At 49.7% G+C, this 24,750-nt stretch overlaps 1 protein-coding gene and 2 non-coding genes across 3 annotated transcripts in view; 2 read left to right on the forward strand and 1 right to left on the reverse strand.

The window, feature by feature from the left end:
* Positions 1-253: 253 nt before the first annotated feature.
* Positions 254-359, reverse strand: LOC126026757 (U6 spliceosomal RNA). Its single transcript, XR_007501977.1, has one exon. It is a non-coding gene; the product is annotated as a U6 spliceosomal RNA (small nuclear RNA).
* Positions 360-8,060: 7,701 nt separating this feature from the next.
* Positions 8,061-8,168, forward strand: LOC126026685 (U6 spliceosomal RNA). The gene has a single exon (XR_007501909.1). It is a non-coding gene; the product is annotated as a U6 spliceosomal RNA (small nuclear RNA).
* A 10,941-nt stretch (positions 8,169-19,109) lies between these two features.
* SIM2 (SIM bHLH transcription factor 2) overlaps positions 19,110-24,750 on the forward strand; it is a 44,555-nt gene continuing 38,914 nt past the window's right edge. The window contains 1 exon segment of the mRNA XM_049785393.1: positions 19,110-19,284. Within this exon segment, the coding sequence (XP_049641350.1) occupies positions 19,110-19,284 (175 nt within the window).

Genomic DNA, 24,750 nt, shown 5'->3' on the forward strand with positions numbered 1-24,750 from the left:
GAGAACCACACAATCATTACTTCTTTCCTAAATCCAAGTGTCGCTTTCCTAGAGTTGAGTAGAAAGACAGATCTGAACTAGACAACTTGATGGATTTTTTTCCCTGTAAGTCCCATGAATTCACCCTCAGTAAATAATTTCTAATGATAGAATACCAAAAACCAAAACTGGATTGGAGGTAGATCACTACATAGTCCTGTCCCAATTCAGAGCCAATTCTTTATTTTATTTTATTTTATTTTATTTTGCTTTAAAGAATATGGAACACTTCACGAATTTGCATGTAATCCTTGTGCAGGGCCATGCTAATTTTCTCTGTATCGTTCCAATTTTAGTATATGTGCTGCCGAAGCGAGCACTCAGAGCCAATTCTTAAGCAGTATGAAGAGCTTAGTTCCTCTGTCCATCTTCCCCATGAAACCATCACCACTCACAAATTTACCTGCTGGGTAAGCAGTACAAAGGCTTGGGGTAGTTGTTTTTTTTTTTTTTTAATTATTAAGTTACCATGAGATGCGAATTAAAAATGTGCTGATAGTTGAGTTTCCTTCGTTCAATATTCCAATTCCTATTTCTCATGGGCAGTGTTGATTTCTCATGACGGATTTCTCCCTCTCGACCCCTTTACCCCCACCTTTGAGCAGAATTTTAATGTGAATAAAACTACGTGTTTTCCAGCATATAAGAGGACCAGGTATATAAGATGACCCCCTAATTTTGCATTTAAAACATAGGTTTAGGCCTATATTCGCTGTATCAGACACAACGTTCCTGTGCTGCAACTGTATGTACCACAGTGAGCCAATCACAACAAGCAAAGGTCCAAAGGTTATACTGTAATAGACTTCCTCTCTTCTCTGGCCAATCTGAGCAGGCTTTTGACAGTATAGATTCGGGTCCAGAACATTGTGTAATTTGCATGCATTAAAAGCCTGCTTGGATTGGCTGAGTTAGAGAGGCGGTCTGAGCAGCCTTGCAGTGATTGGTGCAGGATCGAGTTGGAAAATTCGTTTTGTGACAATATTCAGACAATTTTCGTTTAGCGGCATATTGAAACATTTTTCAGGATATACTCGGCGTATAAGATGAATAAAATAAAAAGATGACTTTTTTTTGTTTCAAAAGTCGTCTTATACTCCGGAAAATACTGTAATCGGCAGATTCATTAATGATAACTGCCATCTTTCCTTCTGAACATCAAATTTAACCTGTTACCCAAATTTTCAATGTCATGAAATCACAAAATATGTGTCCCCCAAAACCTGCCACATGGAAAAATTAAAAATTGGATGAATATCATTCATAGTAACCAAAGGTGGAAATGTTCATCAACAGAAACATGGATAAACACAATGTGATCTAATCCTAGAGTTGCATACCAGTCATCTGTGAGAAGGAGGTTCTGATGGCTCTTGAAGTATTGTGCTTGTGAGATAAACCAAAGGCCTAAGGCCACATGCTCAATGATCCTATTTATAATGCAGTTCAAAATAAGAAAATTCAGGGGCCGGAGAGATAGCACAGTGGTAGGGCATTTGTCTTGCATGTGGCCTACACAGCACAGACTAGGTTCGATTCCCAGAATCCCATATGGTTCCCCAAGCCTGCCAGTAGCGTCTTCTGAGTGCAGAGCCAAGAGTAACCCCTGAGCACCACTGGGTGTGGCCCAAAAAATCAAATAAATAAATAAAGTTTAAAAAATAAAATAAAGATAGGGAAATTCAGAGAAAGTGGAGTAGAGATTGCTGATTGGTGCTGGAGCGATAAAATAAGGGGTAATTAGTAAATAAAGTTTATCTGGGACCACACCTAACAGCACCCAGGATTCACTTCTGGCTCTGGGATCTGGGATCACTCCTACTGGTGGATACAGCATACATGGTATATGATAGTACAGTAAAGGTAGTACTAAATATAGGAACACCATCTGCAAACTGCATCATGAGGGGAGTCTGCTGTCTTTGAGGGAAATCATAGAATGAACACACACATCCTAGGAAACCATACTATGGATGCATACATCCTAAGAAATATCATGGAGTGTACACACCTTATCCTAAGAAAGACCACAGAATGTACACACACATCATAGTATGTCCAGCTCACCACACACTGGGATATACAGAGATGCTAATGTTGTATATGTGGTTCTTACTTTGCCAAAATGTTATTATTATGAAAGGAAAATAGGGTAAGGATAAATAAATGTAAGCTGAGGGACAGGAGAGAAAGCTCAAAGAAATGTATGTGAGGACTAGAGAGATAGCACAGCAGAATGGGAGCTTACCTTGCATGAATCTGTGTTTAATACCTGATACCCTATATGATCCCCTGATGGTAGGAGTAATCCCTGAGTACAGAATAAAAAGTAAGCCCTGGACCCGGAGAGATAGCACAGTGGCGTTTGCCTTGAAAGCAGCCGATCCAAGACCAAAGGTGATTGGTTCAAATCCCGGTGTCCCATATGGTCCCTGTGCCTGCCAGGAGCTATTTCTGAGCAGACAGCCAGGAGCAACCCCTGAGCAATGCCGGGTGTGGCCCAAAAAAAAAAAAAAAAAAAAGTAAGCCCTGAGCACAACCAACTTGGCCCCCAAAATACATCAACAAAAAGAGTATTTACCTTGCAGGGGAAAGTCATTGGTCCCCAAGCACCACTGGATGTGGCTCCATGCCTCCTGATCACTGTTTGGGACACCCCCAAATGAAGAAAACTGAAATTTCACTCATTGTCTTGCCTGTAATAGATACTTGCAATCAACACTTGGAGGAATAAATCTCTTGCAGCTTTGTCATTATTGTATTGCTTAATTGTGAGTCCATGTGTATAGTGGTGGGGAACTTTCCCAGACATACCCAGACAGAATTGAGCTGCCAGAAACTGAGATGGCCAAGTTGTTCTACACAGGAAGAGGAGCTGCAGGGCCTTCAGTTATTCCTTCTAGCATGGCTGGGCAGATGGGAGTAGAGACACAGTGGAATGGCCCAACTAGGACGGTGGCTGGTACTGTCAGTTCAGGAAGCCCAAGAAGCTGCCCTGGCCTGCCAATACCTCAATGTCTGCCTTGCTGTGAACCAGGGAGCTTCTAACACACAAATCCAACTATTGGTTTCAGAGCATCATCACTGGACCCATTGCTTACATGGCTGTACAAGTCAAAATACAACCCCACTGTGTCTGAGCAAAAACCACAAATGCATCCAAGTGAGGCTTTATCTAGGCTTGCACTTTATTTGGGCCACACTGATGTCCTATCAGGAGCCTAGCTACAAGGGATCCTTGACAGCCAGCTAGCCAGGATGTGTCTCTGAGGAAGGTATTGAGCCAAAATACTAAGCATTCACAATCTTTTTAAATTTTTTAAATAAATAAATCCTTTAATTGAATCACCATGAAATACACAGTTACAAAGCTGTTCATGATTGCGTTTCAGTCATACAATGTACAACCAGTGCACATTTCCCACCACTAATGTTCCCAGTTTTCCTCCTGTTCTCCCCCTTGCCCTCTTCCCTATCTGCACTCACCATCTTTTTAATCACGTTTCTTTTCTTATTTTTTTTTAATTATTTTGGTTTTGGAGCCATACCCGGTAGCACTCAGGAGTTACTTCTAGCTCTGCACTCAGAAATCACTCCTAGCAGGCTTGGGGAACCAGATAGGATGCCAGGGATCAAAACTGGACAGGTCCCAAATCAGCTTCATGCAAGGCAAACTCTCTACCACTGTGCTATCACTTCAACACCTTTAATATTTCTTTTGTTATTTATTTTGTTTTGGAACCACATCTGGCAGGATCAGGGGACCATATGGGATGCTGAGGGATGCAAGGCAAACATGCTCTCCAATGAGTTAACACTTGAGCCCCTTAAGTTACTTTTCACTAGAGATTGAAGTTGATGTCCAATATTATTTTATTTATCTTATCTTATCTTAGTTTAGCTTATCTTACCTTATCTTATCTTTCTCTTTCTTTTTTGCATTCCGGCATGAGTTGATTTCAGAACCAAGACTGTTGTGTGTGTGTCTTTATTGCTGTGGTGCTCACTGGATATTTAATTTGATATTTCTTTCTGTATTGTGGTGGTGTATCAATTGCCTTTTTCACATCCTCTCTCAAACTGAGGTTGAAATCCTCTGAAAGGACTCCGCCTATTTTCAGCATATTTGACTTCTTTCTTTTTTCTCTTTTTTGTACCCCAGTCTATTGCTTTTCTTTCCTTCAAACAAAACCACGTAACTCGATTTATCCAGCTCCACTTCTTAAATAGAGGGGGAGACAGGGGAGAGTACCAGGACCAAACAGATATATGATCACTAATAGTGAGCAGGACAAAGAGGGGACCACCTACTCTAGCATTCTGGGGGGGTGATGGTGGGGTATATGGGTTGCAGAAGGGGAAATGGGATGGGGGAGGACAAATTTGGTGATGGGTATTCCCCTGATTCAATGTTGATATGTACCTAAAATACTACTGTGAAAAATATGTAAGCCATTATGATCAAAATAAAAATTTAAAAAAAAGAAAAAATAGGGACACTGTACCTAAGTATATAGCATGTAAGTACACTGCCTTAATGTTCTACATAATGTAATTAAGATGAAATTATAATTATGAAGTCCTTAAAATATAATACCTAATATAACAGCAACATAATGCCTTTTATATTGGAAAATTAATGAGAGGGCAAGCTCTGTAAGAAACAGGAAAATATTTCTGCCTATCCCCCAAGGTGGAAAAAAGGTATAGAGAGCAATATATATTTGACTGTTAGAAAGTATTAAGTAACATTTATTCAGTCATCAACAAACAACGCATCACAGATTCTATAGCAACAACATTATGAAAAAGAAGCAACATGCTGAGGCCAATCTAGTGATATTACATTTGAGAATATTTGGTGAGGGGCTGGGCGGTGGCACTAGACATAAGGTGCCTGCCTTGCCTGTGCTAGCCTTGGATGGACCGAAGTTCAATCCTCCGGTGTCCCATATGGTCCCCCAAGCCAGGAGCGACTTCTGAGTGCATAGCCCTGAGCGTCACCGAGTGTGGCCCAAAAGCCAAAAGCCAAAAAAAAAAAAAAAAGAGAGAGAATATTTGGTGAACAGATAATATGTGAAAGATTGTGACTGGAACTGTGGTAATATCGAAATCACTAATAGTCACTTTCTATGAATACTTCTGATTTTGAGTGGAAAAATTGATATCTCCAATTTTATTTTATTTCATCTTATTTTATTTTATCTTATCTTTCTCTTTCTTTTTTTTTTTTTTTTTTTTTTGGTTTTTGGGCCACACCCTGTGATGCTCAGGGGTTACTCCTGGCTATGCGCTCAGAAGTTGCTCCTGGCTTCTTGGGGGACCATATGGGACGCTGGGGGATCGAACCGCGGTCCATCCTAGGCTAGCGCAGGCAAGGCAGGCACCTTACCTCCAGCGCCACCGCCCGGCCCCATCTTTCTCTTTCTTTTTGCACTCCAGCATGATTTGATTTCAGAACCGAGACTATTGTGTGGTGCTTGTCTTTATTGCTCTAGTGCTCACTGGATATTTAATTTGATATTTCTTTCTGTATTGTTGTGGTGTTTCAATTACCTTTTTCATGTCCTCTCTCAAACTGAGGTTGAAAGCCTCTAGAAGGTCTCCACCCATTTTCAAAGTATTTGACTTCTTTTTATTTATTTTTATTTTTTTTATTTCGTATCCCATTCTATTGCTTTTCTTTCCTTCAAACAAAACCACATAACTCGATTCATCTAGCTCTGCCTCTTAAATAGAGGGGGAAACAAGGGAGGGTACCAGGACCAAACAGATATATGACTACTAACAGTAAGCTAGACCAAGAGGGGTCCACCTACTCTAGCAGCCTGGAGGGTGATGGTGGGGTATATGGGTTGCAGAAAGGGAACTGGGATGTGGGAAGGACAAATTTGGTGATGGGTATTCCCCTGATTCAATGTTAATAGGTGCAAGATATCTTCGCCGTTATCTTGGCTGGGTATTTGTGAATCCAAGAACAGTCCCCAGAATGAGAAATTACTTCCCATCCCCTTGTCCCCTTTCGGGGGAAGACCTTGGTAATATTTATCCGCAGCAAGTAATAATCCACACAGACAAGAACGATAGGGTTTAAAAGATCGGGCAAGGAGAGCCAGAGAATCCTCCTGCAGCCAGCAGCTTTTCACAGAAGGACCCCTCACTCCTGTCCCTCAAGCTATTTATTGCCAACTCCACAGCGCCCCACCTGGAAGGGTCAGGTGGGGCAAAAGTCACAGAACAATCCTAAGGAAACACTTTTATATACAATTCCAAGAATCATCTTATGGAAACTTTTTCATATGCTACAAATAGGTACCTAAAATACTACTGTGAAAGATATGTAAGCCATTTTGATCACAATAAAAATTCAAAAAAAAGAAGCACCTGTAGGGGCCAGAGAGACAGTACAGGGACTAAGGTTTGCATATGCTCGATTTGGCTTCATCTCTGGTACTACTTCATGGTTCCTCAAGCATTTATTCAGTTTTTTGTTTTGGAGGGCCACATCTAGAAGTTCTCAGGGTTTACTACTGGTTCAGGAATCATTCCAGAGAAGCCATGGTACAAATACAGGTGCTGGAGATCAAAGCTGTGTCAGACACATGCAAGGCAAGTGCCTTCTTCAATGTATTATGGCTCCAGTCCTTGACCAGTGTGGCCCTAGAGGCCCCCAATGAACTGAGAATTCCCAGCAACTGCATCCTTGTGTCCTTTCATTGAACAGCACTTCCTGATGGGCTGAGAATTGGAAAAAAAAGAAAGAATAAAATATCTCTACACATATATGTATATATACATATATAAACATATATATCCATGAGAACCTATATACCTCACTTGACTCATAAACCCAGAGCTCTTTGGGATAGTCTCCAGAGCATAATATTATAAATTCCAAAAGCCTAATGTGGTCTAACAAGATGATGATGATAATTCATTATAGCTGTCATTCACTTTTTTTTTTTCAGTTAAAATTTCCCAACCATCTTTTGGGGTAACTGAGTTCCCTGTTGTACAGGAAACCAAACTGAAGGTTAAATAAAAGTCAAACCTAGCCTGGCCAACAGAGAAGTTCCTCTCCTTAACCATTACATAAATACTCTGACAAGAGGAGTTTTGCATTTTAGAGTTGATGACAAATGATCAGGCATAGGGTTACTATCTCCAAAGCTATGAACATGTCTTGAGTCCTTGACCAGCGCAAGCAGGACCTGCAGGAGTGGGAGGGGGGGTCTCACGGTCATTTGGGGGGAGTTGATGTCTATGTCAAGAAGCTACTTGCATTATAGGAATTGTTTGGAGGGGTTCTGGCACCCAGTGGTCTCCCTGTGGATATTTCTGGAATGAGTATCAACATGTGTAAAAGCACCAGAAGTTGGGAAGATGCCCAGCTTGGAGAGGTGTTTTCTTTTAAATACACCAACCCAAGCTCACCAGAGCTAGTCCAGCCCTGGGCTGCCCTGCACCCCACCTTGCCACCATAGGTGACTCACCCCTAAATCCAGGGTTTAGCTGAGTGTGAAGAGTCAAAATCGATCCAACAGTCACACCACATTGCCTCTGGGCAACTGGGCACAGGGCTGGAAAGTACATCTATTCTTCTATAGGTATTTGGGAGTCATTTTGTAGCAAATACAAATGCTTTGCTGCTGAGTTGCTTAATACATTAACTGCTCAAGGCTGGGGCGGCTGCAACTCAAAAGGCTAGTGTGACACAGCTCCTGGGTTCCATCACTGGCACTTCATGGCCTCCCAGCACCCACACTTTGAGTAGCACCCCACCCACATGCCCCAGCACTGCCAGGTGTGGCTTAAAAAAACAAAAACAATTGTCACATTGTCACATTGCCCCACCAAGTGCCCAGGATGGAAGTCAATATTTCAGAAGTTGCATTTGACAGTCTGGCCACTAAATCCCTGTAGAATTGCCACAGATTTTATACCCTCCAAAAAATATTTGTTAAAAAAAAGTAAAAGCAGAGTGGGATCATTATGCAAAACTTAAAAAAAATACTTATGCTGTGCTCGCTTCGGCAGCACATATACTAAAAATTGGAACGATACAGAGAAAATTAGCATGGCCCCTGCGCAAGGATGACACGCAAATTCGTGAAGCGTTCCATATTTAAAAAAAAATACTTATGATAGGATTACTGAAAACAAATAGTGAGACAACAGTGCAGTGAAATAACCAGTCCTGACCAAATCTCATGCCTCTCTCCCTAGGTGCATTGGCACCTAGAGAAATACCAGTCACAGGGCCCAAGACTACTAAAACCTGGGGACCTTTGCTTGCTTCTTGCTCTCTTCGGCAGAACAGTTGGGTTGGCTGGACCATTTGTTTTAGGAATTTCACCATCAATAGGCTAAATCCCTGCCAGACCCCCAGTTGGATCCAGATTCAAGAGCTCTTAGTCTTTTGTGTCATGTGGAATTTCCCCAGCATCATTATTTCCCTTGTCAAGACAAAATCTCTCTAAGACTGGAGCAAAAGCAATCATCTAACAGATAGTGTATTTGCCTTGCATGCAGCCCACCTGGGTAAAATCCCCAGCATCCTACATTGTCCCCTGAGCCTGCCATAAGTGATCCCTGAATGCAGAACTAGGAATAACCTCTGTAGTGTGGCCCAAAGCAAACAAACCAAAATTCTAAGACTATTAGAGATATCTCTTCCAGCAAGAAGTCCTTAAAGGAACAGAGTTTAAGGTACATTATCAATATAGAAAATACCTGGAAAATTCTTTCTTGGCCCCATCCCACCAACTGCCCTCACATCTCTGCAGATGTCCTGGGTCCTCCTGGCACCACAGGGGGCTGGCCGGCCGACCAGGAGACAGTCTTATCCAACCAGACCATAATGATTTTATTCTTTCCACATGGCCTGAGAACATGTTGGTACATAACTTGCCATGATTTTCCTGATGATTTCTAGGAATCACTTTTTAATTATGAATAATGTTTTTAGAGACACTCCTGAGAAATCTGCCCCCAAGGTTGCCCTGACAACCGTGACAGAAAGTAGCCAGAGAGAAGCAGATTCTGGGGTCAGGAGCAGAAGCAGGAAAGAAAAAATAAAGGCAACTTGAAAGTCTGGATTCCTAAAAGATCCATCAGCCACTTTTGCATGGGATCTATTCACACCCGCAAAAGATTCACAGAGAAGCTTGACAAACCTAAGTAGAAAAAAAAGACACTTGATGGTGAAGTCGTGTTCCAAGGTCTTTTTGCACTAGATTACATTTTGCAATTTCACTTGAAGCTGCTTTGGGTCGTGGGGCATTATTTTATTTTATTTTTTCCAGTTAGGAATTTTCTCTTCATCTGAATGATTTTTTTTCCCCTCTCTGCTACTACGAGTTTTCAGCTGTTAAAAGAGCCTGCAAGAAAGACTAAGGAAGATAGGAAGAAGCCTAGCCTCTTGATTCCATCCAGATCCTTTGGAAATTCAAATGTTTATGTAAGATAATGAGCGTGAATTTCCATTTCTGGAATCGCTTTCCCAAACCCTAACTGCGGAACTTCAAGCCAGGCGGGGGTGAGGAGTGGGGAAGCTGGTGCTCTTAAAAGGGCAGATGGGCGGGCTGGAATTTCAGACCCTTTTTTGCAGGTGTACCTTCCTGGCACACCTCCTCCTTCCTTCATTTGTCAGAGGTGACAGCTTCCCTAAACACACACGCACATGAGCACACACACGCACGCACATACAAGCACACAAGCATCAGGCTTCAAGAACTATTGAGTAAATTCCTTGGCTTTCACCAGCCTGCGCTCTATGCTGCTTAAACAGAGAGGTATTTTCTGGTCAATTACTTGAAATAGACCTCCCTAAACACTCACAATTATTGGGGCCTGGGTAATAATGGAGCTGATCTTGTTCCCTCCCTGGCCCCTAACTCTGCAGGGAGCAAATCAAGTCCACACGCCAAGCCGGCTGCTAGTCGCTGCCTTGTTTGAAAGGGCTTTTAGAGGGGCCCCAAGTGATATAGCACAGTGGGTAGGGCATTTGCCTTGCACGTGGATGACCCAGGACGAACCTGGGTTCAATCCCTGGCATCCCCTAAGGTCCCTCATACCTGCCCGGAGTGATTTCTGAGCGCCTGAGCGTCGCCGGGTGTGGCCCAAAAAGCAAAACTAAAATAAAAGGACTTTTTAAAAGGTTTGAAGGGGTCACATCCGATGCAAGCCGCCTTGAGAGTCCTGATGATGGGACAGGGTCCCACTTATCTGCCACCCATCCCGCCTTCCTACCCCTGACTTCACCTCTACCTCTTTCTTTCTTCCTCCCCTGACTTGCTCCTATGGACTCAAAAGTGAAGATTGCCCAAGGCGCACTGGAGCGCTGGCTATAGGTAGGAACTGTTCCCGAGTTAAATGCACAAAAGACACCACCCTACCACCCTGAAATAAAGGTCTTGAGTTGGCTTAGATCTTGGAGAATTCTTGCAGCGCCTTATGGATCCTCGATCGATCGTGGCCAACTGCCCAGACTGAAGGAAGCAAGGAGAAAATTGCCAAAAAGAGCAAATCTTGCAGGTTCAATTTTCCAGGTTCAAAAGCTTCTGGGAAAACAGCCTCGGGGATTCCGGGCTCACCCGAAAACATGGTCTTGGGGAGGATAAAAGAGCAAAATATTGGGGGCAATCGGCAAAGTGTATTTTGAGACTTCTGAAAATCTAAGGAAGTGCGAGCTTTTGTGCCAGATGAAAGAACGCGCAGTAGAAACTTATCAAGGACCAAAGCTTCCCGCCGGGCAAAACATTCTCAAATGGGGGGAAGTGGTAGTTTTTAAGTCCTCGGTTTTACAGATCTTGCTCTATCCCAGTCTCCCCCCTCTGGGTGTTTATTACTCTGGCACCTAAAGGAATTCTGCATAGGGTCAAGAAAAGGGGGGGTTCGAGGGGTTTGAACCTCCTTTTTCTCCATCATACCGGACCACACTGGGTCCGACTCGGATCAAGACTCTGAATTTGCATGGATGAGTCCTGGGAGGGGAAATCCCACAGGAGGCTTTGCCCAAATCAAGACTAAAATGCAGGGCAGGAGAGATAGATAGCACAGCGGTAGAAAGTTTGCCTTGCACGCAGCCTATCCAGGACTGAAGTGGTTCGAATCCCGGCGTCCCATATGATTCCCTGTGCCTGCCAGGAACGATTTCTGAGAGCTGAGCCAGGAGGAACCCCTGAGCGCCGCTGGGTGTGACCCCAAAAAACAAAACACACACACACACACAATAGCCCCTGGGTTTGGAGCAATAGTCCAATAGGGTAGGGCGCTTGCCTACCTACCACGGTTCGATTCCCGGCCCCCGCATTTGGGCTCCTTGAGCATTGCCAGCAGTCAGCCCTGAGCACAGCCTGGGGTTATGGCCCAAAAACCAAGGGCAAAAAAATTAAAACACTTGCCCTCTGATCCCCAACACGCGTGCAACGCCCCCCACACCTTTAGCAAAGCGCTTCCCAGCTCCCGCTCACTCCCGCATGGAAAGAAGAGGGGAGCTGCAGGAGACCCAAAAGGGGGAGGTGGGTGATGGGGCGAGAGGTCCGCACCCGGGCTGGCGTCTCTGGGCCTCACACGCAGCCTAAGCGTCACGCACAGTCCCGCAGGCACCGAGCGCTTGTTTGGGTATCTTGTTAGGATGTCTGTCTGAGCTCGCCCTCTCCCCAAGCCTGGTGCCACCCTCTCTGCCCAGAGCCTCCGCCGTGCGCACCCACCTCTTCCCCAGTGCGCTCGGGATCCGAAGGTGCCCAAGGCACTTGCCAACTTTCCAGGTTTCCAGGCGGCTGTGCGCTTTGCGCCCTCTTCTGCCCACCTGCCCGGGATGCATTTCTAAACCCGATTTCCCCAGACCTCATTGTGACAAGCAGGACGTCTTGCCCGGGCCAAGTTGGTCGGCAGTCACCCAGCGCCAAAGTCGGAATTCGGTTCCCTTTTGCGGAATTCAGAGGCGGAATTAAAAGGCTGGCAACACCTAGCTGATGGGACATTACAGGCTCCTCTCTGGTCGTCTGTAACTCCGAGGCCGGGTGTCTGGTCGGGAAGGCGGCGAGGGGGGCCTCTGTGCGCGGCCATTCACCGGTGACCCCGCGCCGCACCGATCTGAGGTTCGCTTTGGACCTGGGCGCACGCCGCTACCTCGCCGGCCCGATTGCGCGCGGCCCTGTCCAGAGCATCACCCGCTTCTCCCCGCCGGGGAAGGAAGAGTCTGTTCCCCTGTTCCGGACCTCTCAGGAAACCCGCCTTCCATGCCGGCCTTTCGGGAGAGAAAAAAAGAAAAGAACGAGGAAAGCAATGAAAAGAAAAATCGCGCCAAGCGGGAAGGGGCTTGCGCCCGCGTGCCCACGCGTGCCCAGAGCAGGGCACTTTCTCTGCGAAATCTAGGCTGAATTAGCTAGCAAAGCTTTTTCTACAGACTTATAAGGGAGGAAAAAGCCGGGCCGTCACCCGGCTTTGCAAAGGGCCCCGTTAAGTTCATTAAGTAAAAACGAGTTTGAGCTTTGAAAACCCTGCAGTTGCCTGAGATGAGCGCCAGTCGTCAAACACGGACGGATTCTTACTAAAGGACCTTTAGGGAGCCAGAGAAGGGATATGGGAATCCCTCCTGTATGTGCTTTCTTGGACGTGCAGAAATATTTATTTCTGATGGACAAGTTTGAGACTTTTTTTTTTAAGTGGAACTTGGGGACTGCTGTTTTTGCGAGCAGACTTAAATTAACTCACCCATTTGCAGGGTGCCCGGCCGCCGAGGGTGATTGGTAGAGCCGGGGAGGAAGAAATCGCAGCGTGCACCCGACTTTGCAAGATTGCCCTAGCTCCTCTGGCACAGGGTCTTTGCAGATGCCACCCAAAATTGGGGGAAAGCTTTTTTTTTCTGGAGCAGAGGGTGTGCCCCGAACATGTACTCTGAGAGGACAAGAGACTCAATGCACACTGGCTTAGTGCTGTCCACCAGGGTTTGATTCCCGACCCCGCATTGGGGCCCCTGGGAGCACAGGAAGCCTGGCCCCTGTCTCCCTGAGGGGTAGGAAAGGTAGAGGTGGCTGACTCTCTCCAGAAGACGGTGGGAGGCTGTGTGCCGGAGGTCTGCTCCAAATCTCTTAGACTCTAGAGGGGCTAGGAGGAGGCGGTGGTCTGAGGTTCGCTTGGGGAGCTGGGGAGGGATAAGGCAGCAGTCAGGGCTATCCTCTTTCATGGTAAAATCTGGAGACGCCTTTCCCCAAACCATCCATTGTGCCTCAAAGCCCTCACCCAGGGACTCTGTTAATCACGATTTTTAATTACAAGTAGCACAAACTGTTTTTTGGCTTCCCCTGAATACTAGCCTCAGAAAGGGGGAGGAGGCATGGCTATTAAGTTCACTAGGACTGGGGCATCTGTCTTAGCTTGTCTTGGTGGCCTGGAGCATCTCAGCCCCCACAGGAGGAACATGTGCTTTGGGGAGCCCCCAATCAGCCCAGAGCTGATTAATGAGCTGGGACAAGACCTCACAATATGGAATTATTTATTTTTTAAAAAGGGGCCTTTACAGGGCCGGAGAGATAGCATGGAGGTAAGGCGTTTACCTTTCATGCAGAAGGTCGTCGGTTCAAATCCCGGCATCCCATATGGTCCCCCATGCCTGCCAGGAGCAATTTCTGAGCACGGAGCCAGGAAAAACCCCTAAGCACTGCCAGGTGTGACCCAAAAAACACAAAAAGGGGGGGGGCTTTATCTCTTATTCCCTCCCCACCCACCCAGTTTTGACTGTGTACTCCCAAAGGCAGAACAACCTAAATCAAGAGGTTCTGGGAGCCAGGGGAAAGCCAGAGGATCTACTAGATATTGCTCTGACTCCCAACAGCCTCGCAGTAAATACTTTCTCCAGTGGAGAAACTTTGCAGGGAGAGAACAGAGCCCAAATGAAATCAACCAAAAACAGAAAGAAAGCAAGGGGGAAAAACGGAAGGAAGGAAGGAAGGAAGGAAGGAAGGAAGGAAGGAAGGAAGGAAGGAAGGAAGGAAGGAAGGAAGGAAGGAAGGGAGGGAGGGAGGGAGGGAGGGAGGAGGGAGGGAGGGAGGAAGGGAGGGAGGAAGGAAGGAAGGAAGGAAGGGAGGAAGGAAGGGAGGGAGGGAGGGAGGGAGAGAGAAAGAGAGAAAGAAAGAGAGAGAGAAAGAAAGAAAAAAGAGAGAAAGAAGGAAGGAAGGAAGGAAGGAAGGAAAGAAAGAAAGAAAGAAAGAAAGAAAGAAAGAAAGAAAGAAAGAAAGAAAGAAAGAAAGAAAGAAAGAAAGAAAGAAAGAAAGAAAGAAAGAAAGAAGAAAGAAAGAAAGAAAGAAAGAAAGAAAGAAAGAAAGAAAGAAAGAAAGAAAGAAAGAAAGAAAGAAAGAAAGAAAGAAAGAAAGAAAGAAAGAAAGAAAGAAAGAAAGAAAGAAAGAAGGAAGCTGTGGGCAGACACTCCGTCTTGCCCGGACACAACCAGGAACCGGCCTTGGAGAAATTGCCCGGGATGCCGGTAATTGCCTTTAAACAGCAATATAATAATTTTTCATTATTGTCTGCTCTTTTCAGGGAGTAACCTTGACCCACCCGAAGAAAGCGGGTGGAGTCTCTTCAGAGTTTACAAAAAACAGCGCTTGAGTTTCCTCTTTTCTTATGCTAGTTCAGCCGACCCCACAACACACACACACACACACACACACACACACACACACACACACACACACACACACAATCTCTGCTCACTCCTGAGGCTGCTGCTGTCTGTACTATAGACAAAGGATCTCATATGGAAGGGTCATGTGGAATAAAGCCCTGTAGTCCGCATTTCATTTTGCTGGGACTTGCTCCAGTCGTTTGCTCCAACTCCTGAAACACAGAGGGTGGCCGGAGAGATGGCTTAGCGGCAGCACGCATTTGCCTTGAGAGTGGTCAACCTAGGGTGAACCCGGGTTCCATTCCCGGCATCCCATTTGGTCCCCCGAGCCTGCCAGGAGCAATTTCTGAGTGCAGAGCCAGGAGGAACCCCTGAGTATCACCGGTGTGGCAAAAAAAAAAAAGGGGGGGGAGTGAGGAGGGAGGGAAATGGAGGAAGGAAGGAAGGAAGGAAGGAAGGAAGGAAGGAAGGAAGGAAGGAAGGAAGGAAGGAAGGAAGGAAGGAAGGAAGGAAGGAAGGAAGGAAGGAGGAGGGAGGGAGGGAGGGAGGGAGGGAGGGAGGGAGGAAGGAAGGAAGGAAGGAAGGAAGGAAGGAAGGAAGGAAGGAAGGAAGGAAGGAAGGAAGGAAGGAAGGAAGGAAGGAAGGAAGGAAGGAAGGAAGGAGGGAGGGAAGGAGGGAAGGAAGGAAGGAAGGAAGGAAGGAAGGAAGGAAGGAAGGAAGGAAGGAAGGAAGGAAGGAAGGAAGGAAGGAGAGGAAGAGAGAGAAAGAAAGAAGGAAAGGAAATAGAAGGAAAGAAAGATGGAAGAAGCTGGGCTGGAGAAGCTAGTACCGGGGTTAGGCCGAGCCTGGTTCTACCTCCAGGAGTGACCCCTGAGCACAGAGCCAGGAATTAGTAGGCTAACTGCGTAGGCACACAGCCCTTGCATGACCCCCAACCTCTCCCCAATTAAAACCCGCAAAACTCCAAATGGAGCTTCCAATCGCCAAGTCTATTGTCTACTCTTTTCCCCAAGGAAACTGGGGCAGCTTGGGGGACCCTAAGGAGGCCCTGGATTTCCCTCTCCCCTCGTCCAATGGCGGCTCCCTGGGGAAACTGGGCCGCAGATAGGTGCCGAGCGCTTGGCGCGCGCCCCAAAACAGTTGGAGAGCACGTGAGGTGGAAAATCCCAGCAGATGTGGGGCGGTGGGGCCTCCTCCTTCCTCTCGGGGCCTCAATTTCTTCCAGATCGCTTTCCTAATGGAAAATTTCGAACAGGGGTGGGAGGAAGCCGAGGCGTGCTGGTGCGAGTCGGGGTGCGCTCGAGCGAGCACGCGGGAAGTAGGGGAGCAGAACCACACAAGAGGTGGGACGCCCAGCTCTCTGGCTTCAGTGCGCCCCTCCTCTCTTCTCGCTCCAGTTTCACCTCCTGATTTGCCCCTGCCAGTTGGGGTAATGGCAAAGTTGGATTAATGTCCTGGAATGGAGAGGTGGGTACGGGGAGGTTAGTCATGAGACGGGTCCCTACCACTCCCCCCGTTCATGCAAGGCTGGTTTTCACCCCAACACAGACCCTCTGAGCCAGCGCCAGGTAACCCAGGCAGAGCAGGTGTGGCGCGCGGCCACCTCCCACATTCTGATTAGCATCCATTTGGGTCTTGGGAGTTGACACGTGGCTTCTAGCCTTTGGGGCGTCTAGCCCAAGTCCCCTGCCCCAGGGTTCCAGGTTGTTCCATAGTCACATAGTACCACGCAGCCCAGCCTTCCCGGCACAACAGGAGGATTTGAGGCAGTAAACTAGAGCGCCTAGCGCGGTGCAGGCCCGCGTATCCGTGCGTGTGTGCGTGAGTGCGTGTATTGAGTGAACAGGTTGGGTGCGGGTCACCGTGGGGTGTCTGAGCATGTCTCCCACTCGCCCCATCCTCGCAAGTTTGCTAGTCTTCAAATCAAGCGGGTCCAACACCCCCAGCTCCCCTTGGATACCGAATCCCAGCAAAGAGAAGGCGGGTTGGTTTGTCTCCTGGGGCGCTCCGATCCCAGAGAACCCCTTTCCCGGCAAAGGCGGGAGCCGGGGTTTGAGTGAAGTTTCTGCTTCTTGTTCGGGGCTTTCTCCCTCTGCCACTTAACCATGTTTCTGCGATCTGGCTAATCCCCTTCAAGCCTGGGAGGAATTCTCCTGGGTACATAATTGAGACGCAAATCGTGGGCGAGCGTTAAATCCTCCACCGTCAGGGAGGTACCGAGGCGACCCCTGAGTTCGGGGTGGCCTGGGGAAGCCGTAGTGTGTGTGGGGGGGGGGAAGCAGTCACTAGGATTTTTGGGCTTCCTGCAGCCCCAACACCCACCGTGGTTGCTCCCGCCCTGCGCCCACACACACGACTGGAAAGCTGTAACCAGCGCTCCTAGCTCTGAACACCACAGGGAAAGCATGCGCCCCAAACTTTACAGTGCACCAGTCTCTTCCTGGAGCCTGGGCCATAATTCTGTGGGTTTCACGGGGAGTGAGGTCGGTGTAGAATCAGCTGGAGGGGCCTCCCCAGCAAACTGTCCCGATTTCCTGATACAGACCTCCAACACTGCTGGAGATTTCACCTTCAAAGTGGTCCCTGGAGCAAGCAAGCGGCAAACCTGGGTTCAATCCCTGTCATCCCCTCTTGTTCCCCCAAGCCCCACCGAGAGTGATCCTTGAATGCAGAGCCAGGAGTAAGGCCTGAGCACCGCCAAATATGTCGATTCCCCCTTCCAAAATAAAAACCTCAAAGAGGTCCCTGAAGGACTAGGGTGCCGGCTACCCAGAGGTGGTTTCATCGCCCTTTGGAGGGCGGGGGACAGCTGGCAAAGGGTCATTTCTGGATACCAGACTCGAAGTAACAGGCCCCAAGAGAGAAAAAGCGCCCTGAACTCGAGTCACGCAGCCTGTGGCCCATCTCTGACCGACCTGCTGATCAAGCACCCAGCTGTTCCCACCCCTGGAGCCCGCGACCTAGTTCGCTCTGGGTGACCCCTGACCCTCGCACTGGGGAACTTGGGGTTCTCCCAGCCCACGCGTCCACCCTTGGTGGACCTTGCATCTCGAACTCCAAGAGCGCTGTGGGGAAGGGGAAGGCGGTTCAAGATCGCCGAGGTCCGCTGGGAACGAAGATTTCCCCGGGGTGTAGACGCGTGCTGTGTGGATGGGGGTGGGGTGACCCTGAAGGGAAACCGGCCGGCCACGTCTCCATAGGCGCCTCCTACTGCAACTAGCCGTCTGCGCCATCCCCCGTGGCCCCCCGTTAGGCAAGTCGATGGCCCTCCTAGGGCGACCTTCACCACGCCAGTCCCAGGAGCTCGTGGCCCGAATTTCTCGCTGCGCTGGGCCAAAGGGCGAAAGCCTCGGTGGCTGATTCTGGACCCCGTTGGAGATTCGGGAGAAGCCTGGGGGGGGGAGAGGGAACCCCTGGATCAGAGCCCCCCGCGGTCCCAGCGCCTAGCAAAGCGCACCTCTCACTTGGAGCAGAGCAGGGGCCCCGGGCCATTCTGCTCCTCCTGCGCTCCTGTCGTTTCCTCCTGGACACCCCACTTTCCACTCTGCAGTCGGCAACGCGGGAGGGAGGAGAAGGGGCCGCGCCTGCTTCCAGGGCCCAGGGCCCCTTGCTAAATCTGCGGGTCCCCCTGGAGGCCTCGGTCTCCCCGCAGTGGCCACCACCCGCCTTTCCTGCCACCGCTCCCCGCCGCGCAGCCGTGCGCCCAGGGTCACCGCGTCCCCAAGGGCGAGCCCCGAAGACTCACCACGGCTTCCTTGGTGCCCCGGCAGTGCGAGGAGGCGACGGGGGTCTCGGCGCCGAATCCCCGGAGGCCTTTACCCGGAGGCGCGCCCGGGACGCGCGGGTTGGAGAGGCCAGATTGGTCCCTCCCCCTCCGGCCCCCCCAAACCCCCACCCGGGGGCCCCGGCTGGCGGCGGGGCGCTCCGCCCGAAGGCGGGTCCGCCATAAACAAACGGGGTTCGGACGCACGTGGACCGAGGGGCTGCTGCGCCCTCGTCACACTTCGCGGGCTCGGGGCGCCGCGTCGCCGCCGAAGCGCAGGGAGCCGCCGCCTGCGCCCCCAGCACCCAGGCGTTCCCGAGCGCTCCATGGCTCCTCGGCCGCCGCCCTCCAGCCCGGAGGGGGCTCTCGATCGCGGCTCCCCAAACCCGCTCCGGGACTGAACCTCGCCGGCCAGTCCACTCGCCTCCCGGGAAAGTCGGGGCGCGCGCCGGGCAGGGCGCAAAGGACGTGGCAGCCCAGCCGGAGCGAGCTGGAGAAGGCTGCACCCCGGCTGCAGCGCGCGGAGCTCCGGAGTCTCCAGGCTTTTCGGGTCGGCCGAGGAGGTGTCTCGGGGTCCCCCGCTGGCCCGACGCACCTGCCCGCGCGCGCGGCCCCGGCACCCCCTTCCCCATCTCCGGCCGCCACTTGCGGATCTAATATGCTCGGAGCCGAGGCGCGATGAAGGAGAAGTCCAAGAATGCGGCCAAGACCAGGAGGGAGAAGGAAAATGGCGAGTTTTACGAGCTGGCCAAGCTGCTCCCGCTGCCCTCGGCCATCACCTCGCAGCTCGACAAGGCGTCCATCATCCGCCTCACCACCAGCTACCTGAAGATGCGCGCCGTGTTCCCCGAAGGTGAGCTGGGGTGCTGGGGAGCCCCGAGGCGTTGGAACCGGCGGGGACCCAGGGGCTGGAGCTTGCCCACGGGACCCGCTCAGCCTCCTGACCCGCGCGCCCCAACGTTTGGGGAGGCCGAGCTGGGGTGAGGACTAGACGGTCAGGATATTTGGTACAAGGACCGCAAGCCTAGGAATTGTTTTAAGCTAATCGCGATTTCTTTTCTTCTTTCTTTCTGTTTTTCTTTCTTTCTTTCTTTCTTTCTTTCTTTCTTTCTTTCTTTCTTTCTTTCTTTCTTTCTTTCTTTCTTTCTTTCTTTCTCTTTCTTTTTTCCTTTCCCTTTCTTCCTTCTGTTTTTCTTTCCTTCTTTCTTTCTCTCTTCCTTTCTCTTTCTCTTCTTTCTTTCCTTCTTTTTTCTCCCTTTTCTCTTTTTTCCTGTTTCATTTGTCCTCTTCCCTTTTTTTCAAGCCTTTCCATTCATTTTTTCTTTTTCTTCCCTCCTCTTTCTCGCATCATTCCCCCTTTTCGTCCTTCTCCCTTCCTTTCCTTCAACCCATCTTTCCAAGTAGAATTAATGTGTTTTTCTCCTGCTGGTCAGAAAGGACCTAACCTGGGCCCAGCAGGCCCTGACTTCGTGCTAAACACTTGTGTTGGGGGCAGTTCTGACTGCGGTTCTCTGGCCTCTTATGTATTTGTTGCTCTCAGGGATGGTGTCAGAGTCAGGTCAGGTGTTCGAGATTCAGAAGAGATGCAAGCGGAAGACCAAATGGAAGACAAGAGAAGGGCAGGCCGGCCGGCCGGCCAGGGTCTCCTGGTCTGCAGCTCTGAGTTGGTACTGTGAGCCCTGAAACTCAGGTGCCACTGAGAGCCAGAATTTCTGGGAGCCAGGGACTCCTATACACATAAACACACACTTAGGGTGTTAAAAAGTGTTGGGGCCCAGGGCTAGTATTCCCTACCAGCACCCAGCTTGTGAGATTTGTGGGTGAACATGGAGCCAGGTGGTAGAGACACAGTTCCCATTTGGCGTGTCCCGGCTGTTCCAAAAACTTCACCTTCCAGAGTGGTCCGTAGCAGAGAGCTGGGTACAATGTTCTGTTCTGGGGTCTAATGCATTCCTCCTGGTGGTTGCATGCTCCCTGGAACCAGCACTAATATTGGTAACAGCTTCAGCGGGAGGACACCAGGTGACAAGGGACAGGTGTCCCGTGATGGTGGGGTTTCTCCAAGAAGGTGGTCCCTACCCAGAGAACCTGAGGAAGCACTTGTTTCTGGAAAGCCAGCCCTGGTAATCTCAGGGGAGCAGGCGTGCTTTTGCCAGGAGGTCCAGGCCCACAGATCCCCCAATACTGGCTGGCTGGCTGGCTGGAAGCAGTAGCCAGTCCAGTGTCTCCCAGCCAGGTCCCGGCTACCATTCATTTTGCTCCTGGATCCAGCCTTTTCTCACAGCCACGGACCTCAGTTCCCGTTTCCTGTTTCCAACCCTACCCGGCTGGGCCGAGAAGCCTTCCCATTCAGACCTTCATACCAGATGCACAATGCCAAGTCCTGCCCTAAAGGGAGACCCCTTGGCCCTGTTTTAGAGACCGAAGAGCGATGGATCACCTCTTTGGGTTTGTTTTCTAGCAAGAGGCTCCTTCCCACCCTGAGCAGGGAAGGCTCAGCCCAAATGGTTTTAGGGCTGAGCCTGCTTCTGGGTCCGCGTGCAACAAAAGCAAGTAAAACCCGCAGGACTCGGGTTTCTCCGCATTAGAAAAAAAACGCAAAGCTAGCTCTGGTGTAAGAGCGGACAGTTGATCGCTGGTCACTTCAAATCGGACCACAATCCTTTTGAATGGGAAGCCTGGAGAAAGGGCCGAGGTGGCCAGGAGGAAAAGGCAACTAAAAGTTAAGAAATGTGGGGTTGAGTGCCTCTGCGGGCATTTCAATTGGGTTCCAGTGTCTGGTTTGTGATTTGGGGCTTGGCATGACTTGGTCCTGAACTGCTTGGTTGTAGGGTTACACTGAGCTTTGTTGCCTGGGGGTGGTGATCCTCCTGGATGGAACTCCTGGGAAGGGCTGGAAGGAGACTTTGGGGCTTTAGAGTTTGGGATATGCCCCCACCCCAGAACCTTCAGATTCTGGAGGTGGTTCATTTCTCCCCAGCACAAGGGTGAATAATAGGAAGGTGAATCAAGGAGGATAGGCAGCCCCCAGATTTATACCGGCCCTGAGGCTGAGAGTCGCACCCTTGTTCATTGCCCTCAAGTCTTGGAAAAGGGGTTAGTGGTCAGTAGTTTGGGGGCTGGGTGCAGAGAGAGAAAGATTGCTAGAATTAGCTTGTCAGTTCGCTGAGACTAGCAGTGTTGGAAAAAACTGAAGGGTGAGGTGACAGAAGCCATGGCTTTCATCTATTCTGGGGAGTTGATTCGGGCTCAAGGAGGAAGTACAGTAGGATCTGGATTGGCAGGGACCTGGCAGAAACTCTGAGAGAGATTGGGGGGGCTAGGAACTGCTGCAAACCCTGTGCAAGGTCCTGGTTTCGGTCCCAGGATCCCTGGCTAAGAAGGATGGGAGGCTCGCTCCTCTCTTTTGATTTGGGGCAATCCCCCACCAAAAAAAAAAAAAAAAAAAAAAAAAAAAAGCCGGCATCATACAGTCGCAGGGAGCTCCTGGGAGCAGCCATTACTGGAGGAAATTGAGATCAGAGGGAGCACACCCTCCCCAGAGACCCCAAATAGGTGCCTGACTGGAGAAAAACCTTTCAGAATTTACAGGAATGGCCTCTCCGTGACAACGCAGGGAGAATTGCATTAGGCTCTCCGCTATGACCCTGCTCAGTAGGGGTCTCCTCACCCTGTGGGCTCTAGGATGTGAAGCCAGTGGTGCAGTGGAAATCTAGCACGTTACCACATTCACCCCCATCCTACGTGAGTTCCCCCGCTCCATCCCTGGCCAAGATGCAGCTTACATGGGATGGGAGGGACCCACGCTGGGGGTCTGTGGAATTCACTGTTTGGAAAGGTTGCCCCCTTTTTAGGATTCACACACCCCCCTTTTGAATGGTGCCTCGATAAGTCTCCAGCCGAAACACGATGTTGTCCCAGGGCCGCCTTCTTCACTTTACTAGGAAGCTTGGAAGACTATAGGGACTAGGGAAGGGAGTTGGGGAGTAGGCTGTCTTCATAAGTAGACAGAAAATGGGGTTCTCTGAGATCCATGCAGCAATGTCAGGGTTCAGATTCAAGGAAGTTGTACGGGGTTCCCTGTCCTTTCTGCTTGAGGGGTACTCATAGTAGAGAGGAAAATACTTGAAGTAGGTGCACTCTACCATTTCAGAAGCCAGACTCAATTGCTTTCAGGAGCTCTGGGGCTAACCAAGGGGGTCACCCTGGCAGATCAGGATGGGGTGGCCCCTCTGAGCTCAGGAATGGAGTGGAGAAACTGAGGCTGACTCTCTCTCAAGCTTCGCAAAACAGTATAAGTTGTGGGGCACACACACAAAAAAGGATTAATGGCCTGAGTTTTTCCTTGGTGGGTACAGTGGAGAATTTGGTTCCTACAGCCTGGCTGCCCCCCAAATGCACACACCACACCTCATTGCAAGCAAGAGAGACTGCCTGGGTCTTGCCAGGATTCTAAAGTGCTTTAACTTGTCCTGTTCCTCCTGAGGGGAGAGTCAGTCCATCAGGGACTCCCTGGAATTATTGATTTCTTTCTGTTAGTTCTAACAGAAGTTGGATTTATTTGTGGAGGGGTGTCCGCTGGCTGATTGCTTCCCTGCAGTGCAGGATTTGGGGTGCTCCCAAATTGTTCTGATAAGGCTAAGAGCCTTTTCTCTCCTGCAGCATAAGATAATGTGTGTTTGGTGGCTTTCTTCATTTTAAGGTGATCCCATCCAGCAGATACCCCATCAGTCCTGGGGAGAAAACTCACAATCTGGAGCAGGGAATCTTAGGACAGCGGTGATAGGAAATGGGGTCCTACATTCAGGAGACCAGAATGAGGAAATGGAGAGTTTTCTGCACCCTTAAAGGCTGCTTCTGAGTGTGTGGTGAGCAGACCTTAGACTCAGAGGATGACAACTTGAGCTTTCCACTAAAGATCGGTGTCCCCGGTTGCATCGAATGTCTGCCTGTGTTGAAAATCACACACTTATGGATGAAGTGGGGTGCAGCAGGCTGGAAACCCACAGCTCTCAAGCCTATATCTGGGGCATCTACACTACCACCTCCTAGCCTATGGGGGTGCCCTGTGGGCTTGCAAAGTGAGTGGGCTTGTGGGGAAAGGAAGTCTAGAACCAGTAGCTTTCGTTTCTTTCAAATCAAATATTTGGGGGCCTGAGAGATAGCACTGTGGAGAAGGTGTTTGCTTTGAAAACCTGGGTTGGATGCCACATGGTTGGCAACCCATAAGGTTCCACATCCATATCCTGCCAGTGATTCCTGAGTGCAGAGTCAGGAGTAACCCCTGAACACCACTGGTGTGGGCCCTAAAATTTAAAAAAAGCAGGTGTTCGGTTGAGCTCTACTTGTTTTCTACAGTGTTGGTCCTCCTAATTTTATGTTCCCCCCTCCCACACACACATCTCTCCCTAGTGCTTTAGGATTCCTCCCTCTGAAGTTCAAGGTCAGAGAAAGGCTGAGGGTGCAGAGGAAGCCCAAGACGAGGCCATTTGTGAATCCAAGGTGCAGACTCATTGTAGGGGCCACTGAGAACTCTCAGGGAAATGAGACCCTAGTCCAGATTCCCCATCACTTACTCCCCCAAGCTCCAGGACAAAGGTGCCCCTTCCCCACTTGGAGCCTGGAGTCTATGACCCCTCCCCCTGACTCCTCTAGTCCCACCAGGGGTCCCCAGAGCAAGGGAGATGGACTGTTTGGCAGAAGTGCCTCTGATCTTGTCTGTCTCCTCCCCACCTCCTGGTTGAGTCTAAAGAGGCTGTGACTTTGGCTCCATTGGGTGGCCTCCTAGGAAGAGAGGTCCAGATCTCTGGGGCTGGGAGGTGCAGTGAGAGAAGGCTGAAGAAAGCTGCACCCTGAGGTGTCTGCATCCCAGCCCCAGGTTTTCCCTCGCCCCTCCACTGGGCTTAGGGCCCACTAAATCCCCTCAACAGCCCCATTGTAAAGGGGAGATAACAAGGATTGAAGCAGGGCTCTTGCTGGGGGGTGGAGAGGGGGGAGAGCAGACTTTTCCCACCACTATTGCCCAAGAGGGGAGGATCCCTGTAGAGACTCCAAACTTTGAGTGTAAAATTTGCTACCAGCCCAGCGGGCCTTCTGCCTGGGGCTGGGACCAGTCACAACCCCCTGGACTTTCACCAGGACCTCAGATGGGCCCAAGAGATAGAGATAATACAGAGCTTAAGGCTCTAGCATTGCTCAAGTTCCACTGAACCCCAGTTAGATCCCTGACACTGAGTGTTGTGTCCCTGAGCACTACCTGGGTTGTGCTTGCTAGAGAAACCACAGTCCTTGGGGCCTTCGGAAACTCCAGAACCAGTCT

Source organism: Suncus etruscus, chromosome 13, assembly GCF_024139225.1.
Source record: "Suncus etruscus isolate mSunEtr1 chromosome 13, mSunEtr1.pri.cur, whole genome shotgun sequence".
NCBI classification, from domain to species: Eukaryota; Metazoa; Chordata; class Mammalia; order Eulipotyphla; family Soricidae; genus Suncus; species Suncus etruscus.